At 40.1% G+C, this 26,599-nt stretch overlaps 1 protein-coding gene across 1 annotated transcript in view; it reads left to right on the plus strand.

The window, feature by feature from the left end:
* The window catches only part of BTBD9 (BTB domain containing 9), a 405,922-nt gene that overhangs the window by 260,240 nt on the left and 119,083 nt on the right, over nucleotides 1-26,599 (plus strand). The window contains exon 7 of the mRNA XM_029243461.1: nucleotides 7,072-7,181. Within this exon, the coding sequence (XP_029099294.1) occupies nucleotides 7,072-7,181 (110 nt within the window). The remainder of the gene's footprint in view (nucleotides 1-7,071; nucleotides 7,182-26,599) is intronic.

Genomic DNA, 26,599 nt, shown 5'->3' on the forward strand with positions numbered 1-26,599 from the left:
GTCTTGTTTCTCAGTGTGTCAAATGTTTACATTCTTAGAAGGATTCTTAGATTTTTCTTCAGGGAGAGGCAAATTCTTTCTCCTTCTGTTTGCCTCTCTTCCTTCTGTATTTAATCTTCCACTCTAAAAGGAAAAAAAAGGACAGGCTCCTCCAGCCCTTAAAATTTTAAGTTATAGTAAGTGGCATATCTCTACCATAGTCTTAGGTTTTAAAAAAAAAAGAGAAACTTCCCTTACCCATCATGATCCTAAAGCAGGCTGGCTACAGGTCATAGTCACCAAATGAGTTCTGACAGATTCATAGGGAAACTAACAAATTTATTTTCTTCTACTTTTTCTCTAGTGCACAATTCCATTAGACTCATTTGTCTACATTGTCTCTCTTCTTTCTTTCTCCTTTCTTCCCTCCCTCCCTCCCTCTCTCCCTTATGAGATGTTCAATCTCATATCCCAGCACCGAGCAGGAGTAGCTGACACATGGTAAATACTCAGTTAATATTTGTTGGGTAAGACTGTGATCATCTGGGGGTGGGGGGGTGGGGCAGGAAAGGGATTATTTCTGTTTTAGCTATGTTTTGTTTTGTTTGAAAGGAGGACTTTTAAAGTTCATGCTGCTAAATTTGGTGTTTTAAGGTTAGGCTACCATTTGTGACTAGGTCAGAGGCTCTTGTGTCTTTCTCCTTACCACTACTACCAATGTGGAGCCTGAGACTGAGAGAAATTAAGGAACTTGCCCCCAATTTTATACCTAATGCATTGTGAAGCTCTGACTAGAACCTAGGTCACTCTTTCAGCTCAGTCCTGTCAAAAATCATACAGTTTGATGGGTTTTAGTCTTACCTTCTAAACTGCACTATAAACTTCTCCAGATGAAGGTTTATGTCCTGTCTTTCTTGTCCATTCCTCACAGTGCTTAACAGAATTTCTTGTACCTAGTAAATGTTTATTAAATCTTGATTAATAGCACATTTACTCAGTATACCTACAAGGCTATTGAATGGTAAATGTGTGCAAGCAGAAAATAGAAATGAATTAAATAAATTTACAGGTTATATCATTTTCATATGATTTATATAAATAAATACTATAATTAAGTTCTTTTGTGATACTAATTTCAAATATGTTTTCATAGATTGAAGGCATATTATTATGGTAGGTTTTAGGTTCTGCATATTCGGGGGTGGGGAAAAAAAGCCTATTGTTAAAAATGCACATTTCCCTCAAATAAAAAACAACACTTAAATATTTCTCTCTAATGTTGGAATGACTTTCTATTTTGGGTAGCACTGGGTTATGCTGTGTTAGTAATTATTTACCGATCTTATCCCTTCTGCCTACTTGATTCTGTATAGCATCAATTTTCTCTGAAAAACAAGATGACTTCTTGTTTTGTTTGCCCTTCAGGTTGAATAGTGGAGTTGCTGGAACATGATCAGGGCTGTTCTCTGAGACAGTAGCCTCTGCTTAGGCTAACTCTGGCAGAGTGTTTAACCTTTCAATAATTCTTCCTCTCCCAAATAAGCAAATGCTGCTGGGACCCCTTGCTGAAATCAGTAGAAGAGAATCTATAGCTCCACAGATCAGCGGGAGGGAAGGTTTTCTAAGAGTAACAAATCTGTTCTGTCGCAACATGCTTTTTCTAGAAACTTTTTGTCATTCTGGCAGTAAACTGTTTTCCACTTGCTGCCTTAGCAACAAGACCTGAAGTCACTTCGCCCTCTGGTCTGTGGTTTGATTCTAAGAGCATTAACTTGGTACCTAGAACTAAAAGAAAATATCATACTGGGGAAACCCACATACATTTCCAGCTTTTTCGGCTAGAGAATTATTTATGTACATTCTTCATATCTCCTTGAAAGGAAAGGTCGAATAGGAAATCGTGGAAATGGTGAATTCAAATCCCACATGGTCCTAAGTCCCTAGTAAATGCTGTAGCTAAAGTTCTTGTCAGGCGACTGCCTCTGGCCACAGCAAAGAACAGTTTTTCTCTGCAGAGTTCTCCATGAAGACCTCAGAGGAAGAGCCAAAATGTTAAGGATCCCTTCTTGTGCTGTTAAGGATCCCAGTCTTAGGCCAACCCTGGTTTTCTCAAGCATCTTTGTTTAACCCAAGAATGTGAAGTTCAATTTGAGAATAAAACTTTGTTTACCAAAGAATAAAATTCTGTTGGATTTTTGGCTTTAGTTGATCCCTTGAGAGCTCATTTAAAATTTTTTTGCTGAATTCTATTTTATCTTGTAGTAGAACCTGCTCAGTACGGTGTTAGATGATCTTATAACTAGAGGCAAAGGTTAAGGATCAACTGTAACCACAAGTAGGCTAAAGACTAAAGAATACCAAGACTAGAGGGTTCCAAGGGGTTTAAAGTGAGGGTGTACAAGTTGCTGTTTTTCTATATTCAGTTTGTTAAAGATGTATTGTATGTGACTTAGAAATGAAATATGGTAGCGTCCTGACAAGAAATGCTGGAAAGATAGGTTAAGAATAGGAATTTGTAGTACCTTCCCAGGACAGGCAGGGAATACAGTGAAATCTCCAAGGCAAAAATGTTCTAGTTCACAGTGTTATGATGTTTCTTTGTAAGAAGTGCTATTTTTCTTGAAACTCCAAACTTCCAGAGTTAGCACAAAAAAGAAACTCTTCTGTGGGCCTGGGTAGCTGGACCAAATATGGGCAAAAGATTCTTCCCTTGTTTCCTTATGCAGAGCTGAGTCAGGTCAAGAACACTTAAAATAGACTTTTCTAAAGACGAGGGGCTTAAAGCAGGAAATAACATAGAGCCAGGTAATCTGCATTCGGAATGTAGCTTCTTTCTACATATACTGTGGGGCCCTAAGGGTAAGGACTAGCCCCTGCCCGTGCTCTTGAAGTCCATCCTCGGGCCTGCCTCTTCATGGATGCGGATGCACCACTTTAACAACCAGAGTTAGGAATGCTCTCCCAGACAACCAGCAGTCTTGAAGTCCAAAAGAAATGCCGCCTCCAGCGACCTACTCTTTGCATTTCTATTTAATGATACTCTATTCTGCCAAGCACTGCATTAGACACTTTAAATATTTATCTTGTTTAAATATCATATAAGGCTTGTGTACTGACATTTTATAGAGAAGGAAATTGTGGTTCAGAAAAGATTAAAACATTTTTTTCCCCGAAGTAACACAGCTAATTAAGTGATGGGGCTGGGCTACACACCTGGTCTGGTTAGACTCTAAAGCAAGTACTTCAAAACTCTATAGTGCCTTTCAATTTCAGAGTGCTATCCTTGGAAGGTTTAGGTTTCATTTTTTTTTAAAGAAGAATCTCTTTTCACCCACAATATTATAGCTCCTAGAAACTGCTGCATTGAAACATCCTGTTCTGAACTGTGTTGAGGCCCCAGTCTTTGTCACTGACTAGAAGACAGCTAACACAGGGAAGGGAGGAGAATATTGGAAACAGACTGTTGCACCAGGGCTCATGTGAACAGCATTGATCCTCATCAGAAATGGCCAATCTGGGGCTTCCCTGGTGGTGCAGTGGTTAAGAATCCACCTGCCAATGCAGGGGACACGGGCTCGAGCCCTGGTCTGGGAAGATCCCACATGCCACGGAGCAACTAAGCCCGTGCGCCACAGCTACTGAGCCTGCGCTCTAGAGCCCGCGAACCACAACTACTGAAGCCCGTGCACCTAGAGCCCACGCACCGCAACAAGAGAAGCCACCGCAATGAGAAGTCTGCACACCTCAACGAAGAGTAGCCCCCGCTCACCGCAATTAGAGAAAGACCGCACTCAGCAACAATGACCCAACGCAGCCAAAAATAAATAAATAAAATAAATACATTTTTTAAAAGACACTAAATTAAAAAAAAAAAAAAGGAAATGGCCAATCTGTTGCATATCTGCCTTTCTCAGCACTGTTTAAGTTTTAATTATCTTCCAACTGTCTGAGCTGCTGTTGAGGACCTCAGAGAGAACAAAGGATAGCTGTCATATTTTTCAGCAGCGCCCCTCTCTGCACACTGATGAAGTCACTAGCTGCCACTGTCCTTATTATCAGGTTAAATCAGAGTCTGAGTGTGCATTGGAGAGATGATGTTGAAAGAAAAAAAGCTTAAGTTTTACCTCTTATTCAGAATCTTTTGTGACAGAAATGTGGCATCTGCTTCTCCTGTTTAGGTGTTGTGACCCAGAAGCAAGTTTTGTTTTGTTTTTCAAAGAAAAAAAAGGAAAGAGAGAGAGGACTCCCTCCCATCACCAGCCCTTGGATTTTTCAGTAGCTTGGATAGTGATAACTTCTGCCTCCAGCATGTTCCCTTGGGAGCCCCATTAAGGAAATCTGCTTATGATCAAAGATGGTACCTTGATGGTGCTGCCTCCTTCTTCCTCTAGACGTTGCTCATGGATCAGGGCATGCCTTCCCCTGAGCTGGACAGGGCCCCTGTGTTCTTAATGGAGAGCTCCAGGCTGCCCTACCCGTCACTGAAGTTGGGGGATTAGTTAAAGCCTGTTTGCTATTTCTAGATCTAGATCTTCAGTAAAGGATAGAGTCCTATGCTAAACAATTCCTTGCTAGAGAAAAGGAGCATGGCTTCTTTCTTGTGACTTTGTTACCATTTTTTAATGTGTATTTGAGTAAAGACTTCATGCCATTTTTGTAAATTAGGCTATAATTTTATGTAGACTTAGAAAGTATTGTAGAACTAGAATAATTAAACTTGTTGTGAGCGTTCCATATAACAGGCTAATCAGGAAGTGTGATGTACAGTGGTGAATTGCTAATTTGACCTCAGGATTATGCAGCAGAGATAACATTATCTTCATTTATATAGAACTTTTTATCTGGAGGCATCTCTCAATGCTTTTGCAGTCATACATATTATCTTGTTAGTTATCACAAACACTATCATTAAGGCTGTAAAATGTATTCCAGTACAATTTTTTATTTTCAGTTTCTGTAACTGGGGGACAAGGGAGGGGAAGGTTCTATATTTTCTCCCACTCCTGATATTTGCACCAGGGTAAAATTTGGGAAATGACTGTTGTCTAAACTAGGAGAGCCTGGTTCCATATAATGTTTTGAAAAGAAAGGCGGGGGTGGGGGGGTGGGACGGACATTACTGCATCCCCTTAGGTCAGCCTGAACTATTTAACTTTAAGAACTGCCAGTGGGGAAGGGCCCTATTAGTCCCTTCCTGGCTCCTCTGCCTTGCACAGTATTAGGAGAGCTATCTCTCCTTTGAGAGATTTGACCTAGGGAACAGGAAAATGATCTGATCAAATTCCACCAAACCACATTCCCTCCATTCCCTCCACGATTGCAGACAGCAGCACTCAGACTGTCACGACTATGTGCGGTTGAAAGTGCTATGCTTGTTGAGTTCCTGTGGGTATAAGGAAATGGGCAAAATTAGATTCAGGCCAAGGTGCCAGGCTTAACACACCCCTTCCGCTCCAGAAAGCCCAGAGAGATTGTTACTGCCTACAGTAAAGAACCACACAGTCCGTTCTACCCGGATCATTTAGAACTTATTTTAAATGAACCCCACCCACCCACCCAAACCCAGTAAAATCAGCACCTTCTGTCTGCCTTGAGGGCTTGAAAGAACAGATCAGGGCCAACCTCCTGCTTACCCAGAGGGCTCTGGTGTGCACCGCAGTTTGCCCTGACTCTCCACACAGGAAGAGCGGTGTCTCCCTGCAGTGGATGTGGGAACACTGAGCAGCCAGTCCAGGAGAAAGCATTACTATCGGTTATGAAGATGAGCGATCAGCTCGTGTCAAGGAGCAGGTGGCTAAATGAGGTGCACAGGGAGTGCGGTGAGATTCAGGTTGGAAGAAACAGGAGGGAAAATAGCCCACGATACAAAACCCCCAAATATAGCCTCTTTTATGTGAATTTTTACAATTGGCGTTTACATTATACAGTTAACTTGGAATAATGAGATATGTAAGGAAATTACCGAATTAGTGAACAGCGATTAACTCAGACGTAAAATTGTATCATCTAAGTGGAAGGTTGTTTTACATAGCGGAGGGAAGATATTACTAAAACCTTGCCCAGTCTGTCATCACCTAATTGAAATCTGTTCGTTTAGTGTGCCCCATCCTTCAGAGCACATAGTTCATAATTTGAGAGAGCGTTATCAGTTAATCTAGTTATTTTTTTTCTTATTCTTCTTTTGAATTCCAGTAAGACTGTGTGTGGCACATTACATTCCCTCTGGAATTGTGTGACACTCAGAAGAGTAACTTTGTCTGTTCATTAACCTGTGAACTGTCAGATCCCTTTGAAGAGTGAAAGGAGCAAGTTGCTCCAAGGTTAATGCTTGTTTGTCAGAGAGGGTGAACAGGCCGAGAGGCTAGAGACTTGCCCTGTGAAACTCTGCACTGTATGCAGATGCCAGATCCGTGTGGCCAGGAGGGAGGCTGCAGAGCAGGCTGGGTCACCTCTGCTGATCACTTCCTCTGGTCAGGAGAAGGCTTCCCAGCAGTCAAGTGGGGGGCTGGCGTAAGTATATTGGGTCAACTTCCTAACAAGGATTCAGGAGCAATATTAAAATACAAGAAGCTGTGAGTGGTTTTCAGTAGTTTCCGTGGATTTTTACTTTGAACAAGAAAGCAGTATTGATTTCATGCATTTCATCCAATGGATGAAAGCTTTCATTGAGTTGGAAAGCATTTGACTTTGTGTGTGTTTGTGCACCTGTGCACAGGCACATTCCTAACCACAAAGCAAGGATAGAAGCTGTTTGTTATTCTCCAGTGTAAATGTCTCATGGATATACAATTGTACTGACATTCAGGGGCTGAGCTGAACAGTCCCTGGTTTGATTTTCTAGGTAAACCAAATCGAAGTTCTACTTCATTCTCTGGAAAGTGGTACCTCCTTAATTTTGCTGTAATTCTTCCAGGCTCAGTTGGAGCTAGCCCTAAGGAGCAGGTACAGGGTCTGAAGCCAATTCAGAGTCTCCTTTAGTCCATGCTCTGGTACACTGTATGTTTACATAGTGTATCTTATTCTGTTATCTTTGGATTCGTTACGATGGAAGCTCATTTTCTTCAACAGATTTTCTTTTCTTTTTACCCCCAGGTATATTCGAATAGTTGGGACTCACAACACAGTGAATAAGATTTTTCACATTGTGGCTTTTGAATGTATGTTTACAAACAAAACCTTTACTCTGGAGAAGGGGCTATTAGGTAAGTGTTACAATTATATTTCTGTGTATACACTTAGATATTTTATCTTCAAATATTTTGTTATTCCATTAACTCATCTTAATTCACCTCTTAATCAGCTTTGACTAAGAACTCTGGTTGATTTGAATGCCTTATGGCTGAGTGACATAGAGAGGGCTTATATTTTTAGTAGTCAAAATAATAATTCCAGTAAACTTAAAAGAATGTAAATATTGTACTAGTAGTTAAGAATTGAAAATGTTCTACTGATTCATTCAGATTTGCTATGTGGGGAATGCTTATGATAGGCAAAGCCTCTCAGACCAAAGGCTTTTCTATATTTAATGGTAGGTAGGATCAGGGAGGAAGTTGCTATATTATTGATCCAATGCTCCTACTTTCCAAGGCTATGCAGGTATTTTGGCCTTTGATTTGATATGAATCGTGTGCTCAGCTGTAAGAATATCTTCTTTTCATGGACACGGCAGTCCATATTTGCCCTACTTTGCCAAATGCACCTCAAGAAAATGCCTGCACATAAATTTAAATAAGACCAGAGTAACTAAATTATTGTAATGAAAATTAAGTTATCTTGTGGGAAATATGGCCTGGCTGATCTTTCGAAAGGGCATTTTAAATTTTGTTTAGTTGTCTATTTGGTTGTTTTCTGTTATGTTTTGTTTTGTTTTTGTTTTAGGTAATATTTAGTCTGGTCTGTGTAGAGTCCGTCCCAGGTCTTAACATTCCAGATACCATGAGGGGCTTTTCCTGTCTAGACCTCTTTTATCCATGCCCACAGGTTTTTGCTCATTTCCTATCAAGATCATAGTTTAACTAATTAGATCCTTGAATCTGTGCCTTTACTACCACTTTCTTTGAAAAGGGACTCTGTATGTTCAAGTGGAGGGATAAGATGCCAGTGCCTTGGTGTACCTAAAGTACTTCACCTTTACAAAGGGACTAATTTCTCCTGTCCTCTCAAAGTCCTGTTCATGCTGGGACACAGAACATATTGACTGTGTCCTAAAAACGTGGTGAAAACTAGAATGGGAAATATGAGAGTAACTTGCAAATGTCTACTAATTCTTTGAATGGTCAAAAGTCTAAATTTTCGTAACGCCGTGTGTTTCCTAAATGTAATCCTTTACTTTAGGGAAATTTGGGAGAGTAATATTAATAAAGTAGCAGGAGTAGAAATTATCCCAATGTATAGAGAACTTTCAGAGCTCAACTAAAATAAATAATTTGTTTTAATTTTGCTATGGATGTAAATTTTAGTATTAAATATAAATGTTGATAATCTTTGTGACTTTTAAGTCATTTGAAAGTTAGTGCTGAAGCATTACCTGATATTATCAAGGCTTTTGACTCCGTGGAGGGTCATAGAATGGTGATGATGGGGTGTTTGGGGGAAGCCACTCCTTTTCATCTGCTGCCCAAGTTGTTTTATAGACTAAGCTTCACTGTGTATGTGATTGTGTAGTTAGGGGCATCCTTACTGAGAAGGATCTTATTAGAAACCAAACCACCTTCAGCCACAGGATGTGTAGAGCATTTGGCTACTGGCTTCAGCCCAGTGCACTGCATTTTGAGCATGCTGTATAGAAGGCACCTCCCCCTTCTTACTGGAGAAGAACAGGTTTGTGGACACTGTAATTATCAGAGAAACAGCTCTATCTGGCATGAAAGGCCATTGCAGGAATGAAGCTTGGGATCAGTTGTAGTGAAGGATGCTGTTGTTGGTCTGTATGTTTTGTCTAAACTGAGTTAGTCAGCATTATCAGAAGCCATAATAGTCTCAGACATATCAGGGGATGAAAGAAGATTGCAGAGACGCAAGAAGTGTTTCTGGCGTCTGGTCAAATACTTTTCTTCAAGTCCTCTTCGATGATGCTCACAAGTTTGACCGCAAAGAGCACTGCAGTCATTTGTCTGTCATCATCCCTCCACCAAATAGGAGCACATAGGCAGATATGTGTGTGAACCTGTCAGCAGATGGCCTGCAGCGGGATCCCCTTTGGCTTTTATTTTACTATCTTACAGCGCGAAGTTGCCCTCATGCTGGGCAGTCAGGGACATGGTTTGAGTTGTGAAGGAGTGTAGGGAGATTTCATTGTTCTTTGTCTGACATGGCAGCTCTGCTGAGTTTACAGAGGTGTTTGAAGTAGTAATGGCCAGCTTTCCATGTTGATGATCTCAGGTGCATTTTAACTGCACATAGGCCTCAGCCAGCCACTCTACAGGGACCTCCAAGAAAGGAGTGGTCCTCTAGTGGGGCCACAGTGTGCGTCAGAATCACCTGGAGTTATTTTTAAATTGTAGCTGCCTCCTGCTGCCTCTTTCCTATGAAATATGCAGTCCTCCCTTGAGAACCACTGATACGAACTTCAGGTTTTCACGGGGGAAAAAAGTAAAGCTAAAATAATGTCATCATGAATAACTAGTAGGGTATCAAGCTCTACTCTTACATTTCAAGATTCAGAATTTCTTTCTTTCTTTGTTCCTTGGTCTTTGTTTCATAGTTCAGGCTACTCTCATTAGAGTAGTACTCTCCTAATAGGCCTTAAAATTACTTTAAAAATATTTGTGTTGTTTTTTAAAATCAGATTTTAATGTTATTACTTAAAATGTATAATGAAAAAAAAAAACGTATAATGATGTCAGGAAAAACATAAATAAAAATAACCACACTAGCCTCATAAGATTTTAGTCTTCTTTTTCCACGAAAGGGTTTCTTTCACATTTTTGTTGACAACATGTCATTCTTCATGCTGCTTCACTTGCACAGACTCCTGGGGAAGCTTTGAAACCATGTGGGTTCATACATCCATGGGAATGGGGCCCTCCTCAACCACACTGACCAGATCTGGGCGTCAGACTCTACCCACAGCACTTCTCCCACCTTATCTGCTGCTGCCACCGCAGCCCTTTCTCATTTGGTGGCTGCTTCTGGTTGGTGCTGGGATGTATTCTTGCCTGGGAGGGTCTTGCCTCTTTGTTAGGAGGCATTTGTAGGAAACTCTAACCTGTCTTACTGCTGATGTATAGAAGGAATGTTAGAATAGATATGACTGCTATTTAAACATTAAACCTCTCAAAAATGTATTCGCTTTGCCGTGGCACTCCACTTTGTGATATGTATGTAGCATTTGCCAAATCCCTCCACTTTTTTCATAATTGTCAAAACTTCCTTTTCACTGAATCTTGTATTTAAGTTCACTTCTTTGAATACCCTATCAGTTATTCAAGGAGAGAGATTAATACCCACTACCCAGCTTAAAGAATTATCAACTCATAGACAACCTGGTTTTATCTGTATACTACCTACTTCCTCCCCACCAGATTATTTTGAAGCCAATTCCAGACACTTTATCATCTTATCCATAAATATTCCAATATATATCTCTATACGTAAAGCCTCCTTTTTGTAGCCATAATCACAATATCGTTATAATACCCCAAAATTGAACCGTTATTCCTTATGAGTATTAACTCAGTGTTCAAATGTTCCTAATCAAATCGAAGTCTGGAGTGAGTTTATGTGTTTTCATAGGTTGTTTAAATCAGAATTCAAATAAGGTCCATACTATCAACAAGTAGCTGTTATGACTCTTAAATCTCTTTAAATCTGTAGGTTCCCTTACATATGTCTGTCTCTGTCTTTCTTTGTTTTTCCCCTCTCTCTAATTATAATTTATTTGTTGAAGAAACTAACTTTTTGTCCTGCAGAGTTTCTAACAGCCTAGATTTTGGTGATTAGATCGCCATGGTAACACTTAATGTGTTCCTCTGTTGTATTTCTTGTATTTAGTAGTTAGATAGAGGCTTAATCTGATTCAGGATATTTCTGGTTTTGTTTTTTGTTTGTTTGTTTGTAAAATGCTCTATAGATGGTGGTATATGTCTATCAAGAAGCACAGAAAATCTTTGATTGCCTCTCGCTTTTGGATAGTCCCATCCATTCATGATTATTTCCTAAATTCATTCTTTCATAGTTTGGAATTGCAAAATGGTTATATTCTAATCCTGTCATTTCTTCTTTGTTTAGTAACTAGAAAGAGAAAAACTTTCCTGAACACTCATTTGGTAATCCTAAAATGCAGTTTGCCCAGGAAAAGTAGGATAAATGTTATATTCTTTCTTCTTATTTACCGCTTTTCAGATTAAAGAGGTGGTTACCTAGCATCCTCCAAAGGTGACCAGTGAAGTGTGATTGTGGGGGTTTTTTGGGGGGAGGAGGGTGGAAGGGGAAGTACATATTATTTTGAATTTATGGGATTAAACAAATTGGACATCTTTTAATCACTTGCGGTTATTTTTATTGATATTCAGATTGTCCCCATCTTTAGCTTCTTCATATTGGCTCTTGAGTCTTTCTGACGTAATCTCAGTAGTCCTCAGTAATTCCTTGATTTCTGGCGTGACACAATGTACCAGGTTCATCTTGTACATTTATTGTCCCTCATCTGGAATCAGCCATTTCTGCAAGAAGCCCTGGTTCCCTCAAGTGGGAAAATGACATGTGGAAACCTCAGCCTAAGCACTTCCTATTGGGTTGGTCACTATTGCTAGGCCTTTTCAGTGGACAGAAGTAGGAAATACATGCACATATATTTATTTATTTGTATATCATATATTCAACAGGTAAAATATATCACTAGTGCCTGCCGACACTTCTAATTAAAATTCAGTACACAAAGTTTTTGTTTCACCTTTTGATCTTCCGTCTCCTTTTTTCCAAACTGAAAGTCTTGGTTACTACTGATGAAGCACAATTAATTTGCTTTGTCTTCAGTACATGCAAAATAGCCTCAGAATTACATTACTAGTAGTACCTTAAGCCATATGATTACTGAAAATAGTTTAAGATTTTTGCAGTTACCTTTAGGGCCCTTAAGGTATATCCCACTAGAGATGTACAGTAAAATTACTGTGTTTAAAAGTCACTTGAAATAATTCTCTGGGTGGTCATGCCACTATTTCAGCATACAGATAGATTCATTTGTTCCATTTTGCTTTCAGTATTTAGTGATTGCCTTTAAATTTTTTTGTTTTATAACTATGTAAAATATACACATAATTCCAAAATCAAATATACAAAGCTGTTGTATTTAGAGAAATCCAGTTTCTATTCCTGTCCCCTCTACTCATGTAGGTAATCACTTTTTCCCCTTTAGTTTCTGGGGTTATCCGTTTTAAAAAAAAAATAAAAAAGGAAAATAAGTAAATATATGTAATTAATATTTTGTATCCTCCCCAGCATTCTTAAATAATTAGTAGCGTACTATATGCTATACATTCTTTCTTTCTTTACCTTGCTTTTTTGTACTTAACACTTATCCTAGAGCTAACTATGTAGAAAGATATTCTTTATTCCTTTTGAATAACTGTGTGGTACTCATTAGTGTAGATGTACTGTAGTTTATTAAACCAGTCCCCTATTGATGAACATTTGGGCTGTTTTCAGTCTTCTGCTACTACAAATTGTGCTGTTGCCTTTGGGATAGATTCCTAGAAGAGGGCTTACTTGATCAAAGGGTAAATGCATGTATAACTTTGTTAGATATTGCCAAATTCACCTCCATAGGGTTTATCACATTTTAAAATTCTCATTGGCAATATATGATAACGATTGTTTCCCCCACAACCTTGCCAATGGAGCATATTGTCAAACTGCTGGATTTTTGCCAGTTTGATAGGTGAGAAATTGTATCCCAGTATAGTTTTAACTGCATTTCTCTTATGAGCATCTTTTCATATTTTTAGGGCCATTTGCATTTCTTTTTTCCTTTTTAAATAGCTCTTCTCTTCTTATGAGTCTTGTAGATGAATAGAGAACATGCTTTTAGTAAGACTTGGGGGAGCAGTAAGTACTTAACGCTGGTACTAGAGTGTGGTATTTAGCATTACATGAGCCTGGTTTCCCTTCTTAAGGTCTCCTGGTTCTTCTGGAAGACATAAGCTCTCATAAGTCCCTTTCCATCCTTATCCTTGGCTCTACCTCTGCTTAAGAGATAGTAACTAGAGCATAGAGCTGTAGGCTCAAAATTCAAGGTTTTTTAATCCTTTCAGAGAGTAAGAAAAAACTTCCGTTACCAGCTTTAGGCCATTAAGTATTACCTCTGTGTCTACCAGCATGGATCCAGGAAGACTGGTGGCTTTTTTTATTCTACTTCCTTGTTAGTAATTGAGGTAGGGCCACCAAACTAAGCAGCACAAGCACAGGAACTCTTTGTTGCTGAAGCTCTGGGAACGCCCACTACTGCTGCCACCAGGAACTCTGCTGTCTGAACAGGAACATTGGAGTCGTATTCATCTGCCACTGTGCTACCTGCAATACCATCAGAAGCATCCTCCTCTCCTTCATTCTCACCAGTTTCTTCTATTGGTAGAACTTCACCAAAAACAAAGCTGGAGGGGAAAAAACCCACACCAAGCTGACAAGCTTGGGAAATGTAGTTTATGGAGCTTTAGCCTCTGGCATACGTTGTAAAGCAAGGGAGTGAATGGAGCTGAAAGCAGATAGATAGATGATGAGTGCAAAGGCAGAAAGTGTAAAAAGGGCTCCAGTCATCAGGGGACTTACCATCTGATTCAAAGCAGCTGGATAAGACCATTAGCAAGGCATAGAAATATGTGGAGTGGAGAACAACAGACAGAGACACAAGCAGAGTGTGGAGAAAGGTTAAATGTTTAGTTGGGCTGTGAAGGAACACAGCATATTTTCTTGCCTTGTAAAGTAAGGTTTTATGAAGAATGGTATTTTGAGCTGGGCCTGGAAGAATTTAGTAAACAATACAGAGCAATACAAATGTGCTAATTTACATAGTAACAAAAATGGCTGATACTTGTTCCCAGCTGGAGGCAGGAAATAGAAAATAGGTGGCCTGTAATTGCTACTGTCATCTAAAAGTATTTTGAAGTAGCATCTTTAGAATTCTGTAGAGTCCTGGGAAGGGAAACAGAGTTGGAAATCTGCTGTGAAGGACTTTTGGCATCCACTGAACCAGGCATATGACTTCTGTGCTTAAAAAAATGTGTCCTCTGGAGCAGAAACAGAGATTTGGGAGTGAGGGAGTTCATCAGGGGGTGGAGGCGTTAGAATGTGGCAAAGAAGCAAACTTGTTGGAGTAACAGAGGGAGCCTAAAGACCTTAATTCAGAGAGTTTTCTAAAAATAGCACTATTGAGTCTGGACTAGTCTAGACCAAGAGGATTTCTTTTCCCAGCCTGTTTCTATAACCAGATATTAAGGCTGGTTCTAATTGTCAGTGAAGCTTAACTTCTTTATCTACTGTAAATTACTTGGCGTTAAACAGACATTTATTAAGAGGCTGCCAACCAAGTGTATCTTAGGCACTGGGGATAGAAAGATACACAGGTGCAGTTTCTGCCTCGGAGGATCGTATGAGCTAATGAAGGAGAAAGACACTTAAATAGAAGGTGACAACACAGTAAAATAAGTCATCTCTTGGGAGAATTCAGCAGATGCTGTAGGAACACCAGAACAGGAGCACCTAAGCTGAGTTGGGGGATGGTGTCACAGAAGACCTCCCCATAGAGGTGATGAAGCTCCTTAAGTTTTTTTAAGGAAGAAGATGGAGAGTCAGGGGAGAATCACATAAAATCGTCAGTGTGTGCAAAGTGTGTTAGTGTGTTATTTATCTCTGACCAATTTCAAAGCCAATGCCCCTTCCAGTGGACCACCCTGCATTTGGTGGAGGGGGCAGTGGAGTAAGAGTTAGAGTTATTTGTAGTCTCTCACCCTTTCCCTGGAGAAGATTAAGCATTATTTTCTCACAAGGTCTTAGAGTTTTAGAAAAATTCAAATAAAATAAATACCCCACAATAATGCATAAAGAACATAATACAGTTTGTTTGCTTCCCACCTTGGGGAGCCCCTATTTTCAAACAAGAATGGGCTACAGTTTTTATGTGTGGGAGACAGCAGGGGGATGATTAGAAAGTGACCTTCTCACAGTCACTTAGGATTCTTAATTTAGTATGTGGTCCTTTGTGTACATTTAAATTTCATTCTCTTTTTATACCTGTTCTTTTGTTGTTTTTGTTTGTTTGTTTGTTTGAGAATAAAGACTGCCTGAAAAGTTTTTATGGCTCTTATTTTACAGAACTTATGTGTACATTTTACAGGATTGAATTTTTTGGATCCTACTTGTATATCCCCTTGTTATAGCAGGAATATAGTAGGGTGTGTATGTGTGTCCAGGGTAATGTAAATGTGCACAACTTTTTAAAAAAATTATTTATTTTTTATTTTTGGTTGTGTTGGGTCTTCATTGCCGCACGCGGGCTTTCTCTAGTTGGCGTCAAGCGGGGGCTGCTCTTTGTTGTGGTGCGCAGGCTTCTCATTGCAGTGGCTTCTCTTGTTGTGGAGCACGGGCTGTAGGCGTGTGGGCTTCAGTAATTGTGGCATGCGGGCTCAGTAGTTGTGGTGCACGGGCTTAGTTGCTCTGCAGTATGTGGGATCTTCCCGGACCAAGATGGAACTCGTGCCCCCTGCATTGGCAGGCGGATTCTTAACCGCTGTGCCACCAGGGAAGTCCCACAACTTGTTTTTAAATGGGACATCATGGAGCATGTATTCAACATGACACAACAATATCACTTTCTCACAAACCATGGTTCTGCCTCAGACTGGCATTATGAACAGCCAGGTTGTAATCAGCGAGATGTTTCTCTGGCACTGACTGTGAAAGATATTCCGGTGGCCAAGGGGACGTAAAATCTAATTTTGTTGGCCTGGTCACTAGTTCAGTACCTCAATCCTCCAATCCAAAACCAGGTAGGTAATTTTTAATTTAATATTTTAAGTAGGTAATACAAATGTTTATTATTATTCCCCCCTTTTATTATTAAACACATATTCAGATATACTTTTTTTAATTAACAATTTTTTTTAGATCTTTCAATGCATAAAGAGCTTTCTCTTGATTCATTTTTTTTTAACATTTGTGCAATAGTCCATTGACTAGAAGTGCTATAATTTATTTAACCAGTCTCCTTTGATACACATGTAGGTGTTTCCAGTCTTTAATTATCAATAACAATTCCATAATGACCCATTTTATAAATAGTGAGGTTGAATCAGAGGTGGTTCCAATAAAGCCTAAAACAAACAAAAAAACCCATTATTACTCCCAGGGCCAGCTATATAATTTTCAGGGCACCGTGCAGAATGAAAATGTGGAGCCCCTTGCTCCAAGGGTAAGAAACAAGTGCATTAAAAGTATTTTAACAAGAAAAAAAAAAGATTTTTCCTTTCTTTTGCAGTCTTTCAACCTCGTCTGTTGTTTTTATTTGCTATTTAATGTTCTAGGTAGAGAAAAATTAAACTTTTAAATTGTTAGCATGTATTTTATTGTTTGTCTTTTTATTGTGCAATGGTGGTTTTAAATGTAAATATAAGAGCATTATCTTCTATGCAGAAACGCCAAAATTACACAATTCACATTTGCTGTTTGCTAGCTCATATATCTATATGTATTAATTTTTACTAGAACAGTGGAAATTCTGCACAAAACTATATTGTTTTTATTTCACTTCCTAATCACACGCATTCTACCAAAGCCCTCTACCTTTGACTTACTCAGTAAGCTTCCTTAACAAGGAAGGACTGAAACTAACACAATATTGTAAATCAACTGTACTTCAATAAAAAAAATAAAATGAAGAACTGAAGGGAAAAGGAACTACGAGTTGCCCTATCTTTTCAGCATAAGCATTTGGCTAACATAGGGAAATAACGAGAGTGAAAAAGGATATGATAGAATTCCTTGGTTGGTAGTGCTTCTTAGAACGTTGCTGACTTTTTTCTACCTTTGAGGTAGGTTCTGGTTCTACGGGAAAGTGGCCTCTCCCAGCCGTCAGCAGCCCAGTTTACTCAAGCATAGTCACGGCCCATTGACCTTGGCTTTGCTTTGAGTCTCACTCAACCTGCACATGTGAGTCCACTGGAATTCTGTGCTTCTGGGGCATGGTGAACACTCTACACAAATTGGGGCAGTGGAGAAATGTGGACACATGTATGTCGCATATCTCCTCTGTTCACGGGCTTACTCCATTGTCCCATGAGACTTCATTTTAAAAACATAAGTTCAAAGATAAGATTATTAAGAATTTAAGACAGGGACAGTGGAGCATTAAACTAAGTGTGGGTCCCTTCTGAGTGCAGGACCTGTCTGAAAGAACAGGTTGCGTGCCCATGAAGCTGGCCCTCATTACCACTTCTATTTAACATTGCCCTGGAAGTTTGGGGTGGTGGGGAGAGGGAATGGGGGAGGAGTTGAAGAACAAGAAATATGTGTGATAAATATTGGGGGAAAGGGACCAAATGTCTTTATTTGCAGATGTGATATGATAATATACCCAATGTGATATGATAATATACCCAAGGAAATGAACTGAAAAATAACTAAAACTAATAAGAACTCTAAGGAATGTAGTCAGATACAACTGTATATGCAAAAATCAAGTTTTCTCAAATACTCCCAATAACCAAGGGAAAATTCCATTCATAATAGCAATACAAACTATATAACACCCAGTAACAGTTCATGAGCCATACTTTTCCTTTATGCCTAGTCCATGCCGAACCGTGTTACCAAGAATCACCCATCCCTGAACCACCTTATGCCATTAGAGATGGGCTTAGGGTCAGGAATAAAGGTGGGAGGCAGAAGGATGATGTGAGCTTATAAATAGTATGGATGTGAGGTGAGCATGCCGGGGAGATCTGCTAGAAGTTTTAAGCTTTTTTTACCCACAAACAACAAATACCTACCTAGGAATAAAGCTAAGAAGTCCATAGGTTCTCTTGTAAAGAAACTATAAATCTTTAAGAAACAGTGAATAATGGAAGGACATATTCTTGGATGGGGAACTTTAATATAGTAAACACTTTGGTTCGTCCCATCTTAATCTACTAATTTAATGCAGGACTACTCAGAATCCCAGTTGTGCTTTAAAAAAAAAACAAAACTAAGTTCTTTAAAAATTTTTCCAAGAGAATAAATAAATGGAAACCTCTTCCCCACCAAAAAATGAAGGAAAAAAAAAATGAAATGAGAAGTCTAGTACCACCAGGTATTAAAATTCATACTACGGGCTTCCCTGGTGGCGCAGTGGTTGGGAGTCCGCCTGCCGATGCAGGGGATGCGGGTTCGTGCCCCGGTCCGGGAGGATCCCACGTGCCGCAGAGCGGGTGGGCCCGTGATCCATGGCCGCTGAGCCTGTGCGTCTGGAGCCTGTGCTCCGCAACTGGAGAGGCCGCAACAGTGAGGGGCCCACGTACCGCAAAAAAAAAAAATAATAAAATTCATACTACATACTAAAGTAGTATGGCATTAATGCAAGAATAAACTGGTAGATACATTAAGCAATCATCCAAACTCTGAATTTTATCTCAGTATATGTAAGAATATAGTGCAAGATTAAAGATGACGTTTCACATCCATGCAGAACAGAAAGGTAATATAGCAAATGGTGCTGAGACACTTGACTATTGAAAACACATGAGATTTTCTTCATACTATATACTAAAATAATTTCCTGTTAGATTTCACATTACTCCAAAAGAACTGTAGAGAACTATTAATAACTATTTATCTAATCTCAAGGTGAGGAACTACTTCTTCAGCATAAAAGCAAAGGCAGAAACCATAAACAGAATTCAGAGGTGTTTGACAAACTGGGAAAAAAATAATTGCAACATATAGGACAATGAGTAATTGTCTTTAGTATATATGAAGTACTTTCCAAATAAGTAAGAAAAAAATGTGAATCCCCAATAGGAAATGTGTACAAACAGCAGTTTATTTAAAAAGAAAGAAAAACACAAAAATCTAAAAAAAAAGACTCTGAAGAAACTAGGGGCAGGACAGGAATAAAGATGCAGACCGCAGACATAGAGAATGGACTTGAGGACACAGGGAGGGGGAAGGGTAAGCTGGGACGAAGTGAGAGAGTGACATGGACATATATACACTACCAAATGTAAAATAGCTAATGGGAAGCAGCCACATAGCACAGGGAGATCAGCTCAGTGCTTTGTGTCCACCTAGAGGTGTGGGATAGGGAGGGTGGGAGGGAAAAGCAAGAGGGAGGAGATATGGGGATATATGTATATCTGCCACTACCAGGGAAGCCCTGTTATTTATGATAAGCAAAAAGTTGGAAGGACTACAAATGTCCAACAATACGGGCATAATGAAATAAATTCTGGCACATTAGCATATCAAAATTCCTGTATAGCCATTCATACCATAGGGAAATGGCCATAATATAATGTAAAATAAAAGTAGGGGGCTTCCCTGGTGGCGCAGAGGTTGGGAGTCCGCCTGCCGATGCAGGGGACGCGGGTTCGTGCCCCGGTCCGGGAGGATCCCACATGCCGCGGAGCGGCTGGGCCCGTGAGCCATGGCCGCTGGGCCTGCGCGTCCGGAGCCTGTGCTCCGCAGCGGGAGAGGCCACAGCAGTGAGAGGCCCGCGTACCGCAAAAAAAAAAAAAAAAGTAGGATACCATCTTTATAGCCAGATCAATGCCAGTATTTTAAAGATAATATATGTATTTTTAGATGTACATATATTAATTTGTTATGGCTGCCATAAAAAAATACTATATACTGGGTGACTTAAACAACAGAAATTTATTTTGTCACAGCTGTAGAGCTTGGAAATCTAAGATCAAGCTGTCAGCAGGTTTGGTTTCTCCTGAGACCTCTCTCTTTGGCTTGTAGGTGGCCGTCTTCTCACTGTGTCCTCACATGGCTTTTTCTGCATGCACTCCCATCCCTGATGTCTCCTCTTATTGTACCCATCTTATTGGATTAGGGCCCCATCCTTATGACCTCTTTTAATCCTAATTACCTCTTTACAGGTCCTACCTCCAAATACAGTCACATTCCAAGGTACTGGGGATTAACATTTCAAAATATGAATTTGGGAGGGACACAATTCAGTCCATAACAGTGCATTAAAAAAAGGACATAAGGAAGACTATCAAAACGTTAATAGAGGTTTTCTGGATGGTGGGATTCCAGGTAACTTTTGTGTTTTTTAATTATATTTTTATGCACTTATATATTTTCATCAGTGAATATGTGTTACTTTTGTAATCAGAAGAAAATTAGTGTTCCTTTTTCAAATAAAGCTATTTCCACATTACCTATGAGGAGACAAGGCAGAGTGGGTAGGACCAACACCTGAGTCCTCCATGCACCTTAGTATCCCACTTGCTCCCAAGTATAGCCACTAAATTAAGCAAAGTCCTGTTCCTGGGCTAGGTAGGGAATATCGTGATTCACCGAATGATTCTATTGAGTAAACAAAGAGTCCTTGAGAATCTAGATAAAAGATGCCAAACCAAAAAGAGTGTAATACATATACTGTATGATTCCATTTATAAACAATTCTATATCTTGAAAACTAGTGTATAGTGACAGAAAACAGATCCACAGTTTTCTGAGGCTGGGGAGGAATTACAAAGGAGCATGAGGAAACTTCTGAGGATGATGGGAAGGTTTGTTATCTTGATTGTTCTAATAGTTTCATGGGTGTGTACAAATGTCTAACTCATCAAATTGTACATTTCAGATATGTGCAGTTTATTGTGTGTCAATTATATCACAAGAAGGATGTTTAAAAATGGGAAGAAGGAAGTGGAAAGATTTCAATAGCCATTTGGGCACTATGGTATTATTTATTTATTAAAATATTGATGTGAGGGCTATGGTTTTGGGAATCAAATTAAATCTTTGGAATTTGGAGGCTGTTGGAGCAAACTGCTGCATAAAATGTTTTGGGAGGGGGCCTTTAAACCCAATGGCGTTCTCCTGCCCCATAATTCAGTGTAACACCGACTAGGCATGTCACTGATTTGAGTAAAATTAAGTGATTGTATGATGTTGGGTGCCTGGTAGGTGAGCCAGTCTGGCACAAAGTGATCTTTTTGAATTTATTGGCTCGTTAATATTGTGAAGATGGGTATGTTTCTTTTATAGCTGCATTCGATACTTATCTTTTTAAAGACAGGAATCCGTACAGTGCTACAAGAGAGAAATGTACTTAAAAATCACAGCATTACCTGTGGTAAAATTATCATAAAAACTACCTCGTACTCAAGCAGGGGATTGCTTCAATTCTGCCCTCATAATGACAGGAAATGGTCGTTGGTGAAGTTGTTTTCCATGAAGCTGTGATGAAATCAACTAAAATGGTAATAAAGTGGAGTGTAAAAGTGAGGGACTTAAGTGAGCTGTAAAAGTGCAGAAGGTGTTAGAATGTTCAAATTAGGATCTTCAGGAAATGATTCTGTAAAATATTAAATATGAATTGGTTGAGTTCTCAGTTCAGAACTGTCAGCAGTGCAGGCAGGTCTCGTGGCTGTTGGTGGTGGATTTCCCTGCATGCTGTCCCCTGCATCCTGACTGGGTGGCTACCATTTGGCTAATGGCCAGGGAAGCTGGGTCACAGAGAAATGGTCTTTGGTGGCGAGTGATAGTTTAGAAAAGAGCTTAGAGCCCTATTTCCTTCCTTCTTGCTCAAAACTGAGGAACTTGTCGCCCCAGGAGCATTATCATATTTTTTCCAATGACCCTTTGATGAATTAATGTTCAGTAGATGCCTGTTATAGCAAACTGGAAGCACACCTCAGTAAAACCTCAGTGAGCTGTGGAAACACACTAAAATATATATCATCAGAGGTATTTTTTATACTATAGACATAACTGTCTGTTGATACTATGTTCCAAATGTCACATCTATTCCCTTCTTGCCACCACTGCTGCCACCACCCTAGTGCAAACCACCCCCATCTCTCCTGCACTGTTGTCTGTCATGCCTGCCTACTCAGCAGTGTCCCTGCATCCTCTCTAGTCCTTGCTATTGTTCACTACACTCCTATTGGAACACTCCTTTGCTCAAAATCACTCAGAGCCTTTCCACTGCTTTTAGGATAAAGTTCAAAATCTCCACCGTAGTCCTCAAGGTCCTGTATAATCTGGTGCTTGCATATACCTGCTTCATCTTGTGCCAGTCCCCATCTAGCTTTCTGCATCCAGGCTATGAGCCTTCTTTCCATTCCTAGAATGCGCCATGCATGCCCTGACCATGGGGCCTTTGTACTTGCCATTCCCTCTGGAAAGCTTCTCCCCCTCTCCTCATTCTCAGCCTCACTGCATCACACCCCACCCCATTTATCTCCTTAACCTCCTATTGATCATTTAAATTGCAGCTTAAAAGTCACTTCTTAAGAAAAGTTTTGCCTGACCCTCTACCCCCAGTTTGGGTTAAAGTTTCTTTGTATGATGCTAATAGATCTGGGTGTTTTTCTTCCAAGTACTTAGTTTCATTTGTAACTATACATTTGTTTATCTGGCTCGATAATAGAATGGACTGTGTCTCTTTTGTTCACTGCTGTATTCCCAGCATGTGAAATCTCAATATTCAATAAATATTTACTAGATAGGTGGATAGATGGACAGTCCGATGGAAGGAAGGAATGATGTGTTGCCTTCTGAGGACCAGAAGATCAATGCAGATTCTGGTTCTCACTCTGCTGCTGATTTGTTGTGTAATAAATAAGTCACAATCTCTCTGAAACTCCAATTTCTCAGCTATGAAATGAGAAAACTAACCCAGGGGCTTCCCTGGTGGAGCAGTGGTTGAGAGTCCGCCTGCCGATGCAGGGGACACGGGTTCGTGCCCCGGTCCGGGAAGATCCCACATGCCGCGGAGCGGCTGGGCCCGTGAGCCATGGCCGCTGAGCCTGCGCGTCCGGAGCCTGTGCTCCACATCAGGAGAGGCCCGTGTACTGCCAAAAAAAAAAAAAAAAAACTAACCTAATGATCTGTTCTTTTGTGTTTTTGGTTTAGATAACTGTGTTCATTATATACCTTAGGCCATAATACATCATCCTCAGTGATCCAGGCAAGGCCTTCTCTTTTATTTGTGTTTACTCATCTTTGTTAAACCCCACTTCTGCTCCCCTCCCCTTATGACCATTTCTAAGGTGTCTCATTATATCCTTAATATGCACATATATTTGGAAAATCTGTAATGTTGGGAGAGGATTGTTTATATGTTTTAATCATCCAAAATGTTTTTATGCCATAAGTCTTTTTCATAACTTCTCTGACCTAGTATTATGGTTTTATGACATCGTTGTTTCTTAATGCTACTTAGTACTTCATCATAATAACTATAAATATATTATCAGTGAATTTATATAGTTCTTACTCTTTGCCAGACACTGTTCTAAGCTCTTTACATAAAATCATTTAACCTTCACTACTGTCTTGTAAGGTGAGTACTGTTACTGTCTTGCCGTTTCATTCATTCCCCCGGTGATAGAGACCTAGGTCGCCTTCAGCTACTTGCTCTCAAAAACAATGCTGCAATGAGTTTCTTTGTGTTTGTCTCCTTTGCATCTTTTTTCTGAGACCTACATTCAAATGTATGGTCCCTGAGTACTAAAGCATGCTTACCTTTTATTTTGATCCATACTGCCAGATTGCCTTCCTGCGGGGCAGTGCCAGTTTACGCTCCCACCACCAGGAGTGCACGAGAGCCCTTTTCCTCCCCGTGTCCGCACCCACACTTCATATATGTGTTTTTCTACTCTGCCGTTATGATGGCCATAAGGTAGTATCTTGTTATTTTAACTTGCATTTCTCTAATCCCTAGTGATTTTTTTGGCCACTGCTACTGCTACCACCCTAGTGTAAGCCACCACCATCTCTCCTCACCACTGCCCTGGTCTTTCTACTCATGGGTCTCCCCCATCCTCTCTAGTCCTCATTGTCCTTCACCCTCCAGCCAGAGTAATCTTACTGGAACACTCCTTTGGTCAGAACCACTCTTTAACCCACTGAAATGATACATGTTCTGATGATGACCCGTACTTGCATTCCTAGGATAATCGCTTCTTGGACATGATGTATTTTCTAAATAATTATTGGATTTGTTGGCTAATATTTATTTTAGAGTTTTTACACCTATTTTCTTAAATAAAATGGGCCTATAAATTTCTTTTCTCATCTCTAAGTCATTTTATAACCAAAGTTACATTAAAATGACTTGAGAAGCTTTCCCTCTTTTTCTGTTTTCTGGATCAATATGTAATAAGATATAAATTTTCTGTGCCTTGGACTAAGTGGTCCTCAAGATTCTTTTCTCACCATAAATTCAATGACTTGATGAGCTACTGTAGCTCTGAGTTTCTTACCGGTGCTTCACTGGTTGTGTGGATTAGTCAAGCAAGTTCACATATATCCAAGCCCTCAGTCATGTCAGAAAGCATTAACCTCCTATGGGCACAAAATTGTATGTTTTCCATCCTGTGCCCATGGAAATGGGCTGAAACAGGAGTTCCATAGTCAACTGATATCTCTCTTTATTCATTTGTTTCATTAAATTTTAGCCACAAAAATTTTAGTGTATAAATTGTATCTAATGGATTTCAAGGAGCCCTCCTGGCCTCCCTCCACCCCAGCTGATGTCCTGGCCTCTCCTTTCCTTCCCCATAGAAACACACTGCTTTATTGTATTTCCTCCCTTCTTTCTGGCTGCACTCTTCTCTTTCCTGTCTGTCTGATCTTTATGGGTCTAGAGGAGAATTGGGTTCTTTGAGCCTGCAGACAAAGAGATTGCCAGAAGGGTTGGTTTTGGCAAGATTGGAATAGTGGGTTGCAGAGGGAGGGGATTTGATCTCTGCAAAATTGGCAGGTGATTGAAAAGAAATTCTCATGCTGGTGTGTAGTTTCGTGATAGAGAGATTCTGGGGTAGACCCAAGCTGTTGGTGTGAACACCCAGTAGCTTTAAAGAACTTGGGCAGTGCACACTCAGTCTCTTCAGTTGAAACTGCTTTGATAAGCTTTGCATCATGGTTCTCTGAATCTTGTTCTCAGAGCTGGAATGAAATCAGAACATGTGACACTGCTGCTCATACATCTCCCATTCTCCTTAGTACATATTACTTTAAACTGTAATAGTAATTGTCATGTCATTTTATTTTTATTTCTCATCTGGCTGAGGACACAGTGCAGGCAAAGAAGTTTATTCGTCAGACAGGGGCTACCTGGCGAACACAGTCCATATAATGGGAGTTAAGCTGAGATCCAGAGACTGACAAGCTATTAAATCTAAAAGGCAGGATTTCTTATGGTAGATCGGATATAATAATTTTATATCTCAGTATTTTATATATGTGACATTTTGTATAATATACAATTAACTGCCTGCTTTTGACATTTGAAAGTTAATGTGAAGAGAGTTATAAAACAGACACTGTAAACATCACCTCCCAAAGTGAAGTGGTAAATGGCTATCGGCCTCCAGGAGGGTGAGACCTAATTATTCCTCACAGTGCACTCTGTACCTTCTTACTACCAGTTTGGGTTTCATTGTCTTTGATAAACAAGATAATTGATATAAATGGATATGATTCTGTAAAATTGTTCCCCAATTGCAGGTTTTCAAGCTGGAGGTATACTTTTCCTTATGGCACAGCACTGTTAGTCTTTAAATGGGTAGGTTGGTAAATCTGCCTTTCATAAGAAGACATTAGGTGAGTCTCTCCTTACCAGAGCTGATAAAAGCATTGGGTGTGCCCAGGGCACAGGAAAAAATGACTAATGGTCACATTAATGAACAAGAGCATGTGGATTTTTGAGCGGGAGGCTTACAGTTAGGAATGCAAGAGAACTATCTTGGAGGTGTAAAGGAGATGCGGTCTTCCTCAGGAAGAGAACAGAGGCACATGTGCTGCAAAGGGAGGTCTGGGCGCCGTTGGCTTTCCCCTCCTTCCCCAGCCCCAGCCCTGATCACTTAAATGCTGATTTGGCTGCACTGGCTGACCTACAGGCTGAAGATCTCAAACAAGGAGACCCTAATGTGCTTTCTCCTCTTTGGTGGAAGGGGACTGGGGCTTTGCTAAACTACCATTTTGTCCCTTAAATTAATACTCAGCGTTCTCGATCCTCTTTTGAAAGGCTCTCATTAGGAAATGTAAAGGGCCAAGCAAGCAAAAGAGGTGCATATGTTTGCACCCAGCGGGGAAGTCTGGGATAAGATCATTGGCAGTCTGCTTTGAAGAACCCATTTCTCTTTATGTATAAAGTACAACCAGGAAGAGTGAATGAAAAAGAAAGTGGGTAAACGCTTAGGAGAGAGTATAAAATGGCGTAGCCATGACTTCTTTTAGGGTAATGTTGTGCAACTTAGCATCGGAGTCTTGGTGGTTTAAAAAAGTAATAATTAATAATTATTGACTTGTCTAGGGCATCTAGTGTTTAGTTTTAAAAACTAATTTAAGGGCTTCCCTGGTGGTGCAGTGGTTGAGAGTCCGCCTGCCGATGCAGGCGACACGAGTTCGTGCCCCGGTCCAGGAAGATCCCACATGCCGCGGAGCGGCTGGGCCCGTG

Source organism: Monodon monoceros, unplaced genomic scaffold (assembly GCF_005190385.1).
Source record: "Monodon monoceros isolate NGI ecotype Baffin Bay Population unplaced genomic scaffold, NGI_Narwhal_1 Super_Scaffold_3, whole genome shotgun sequence".
NCBI classification, from domain to species: Eukaryota; Metazoa; Chordata; class Mammalia; order Artiodactyla; family Monodontidae; genus Monodon; species Monodon monoceros.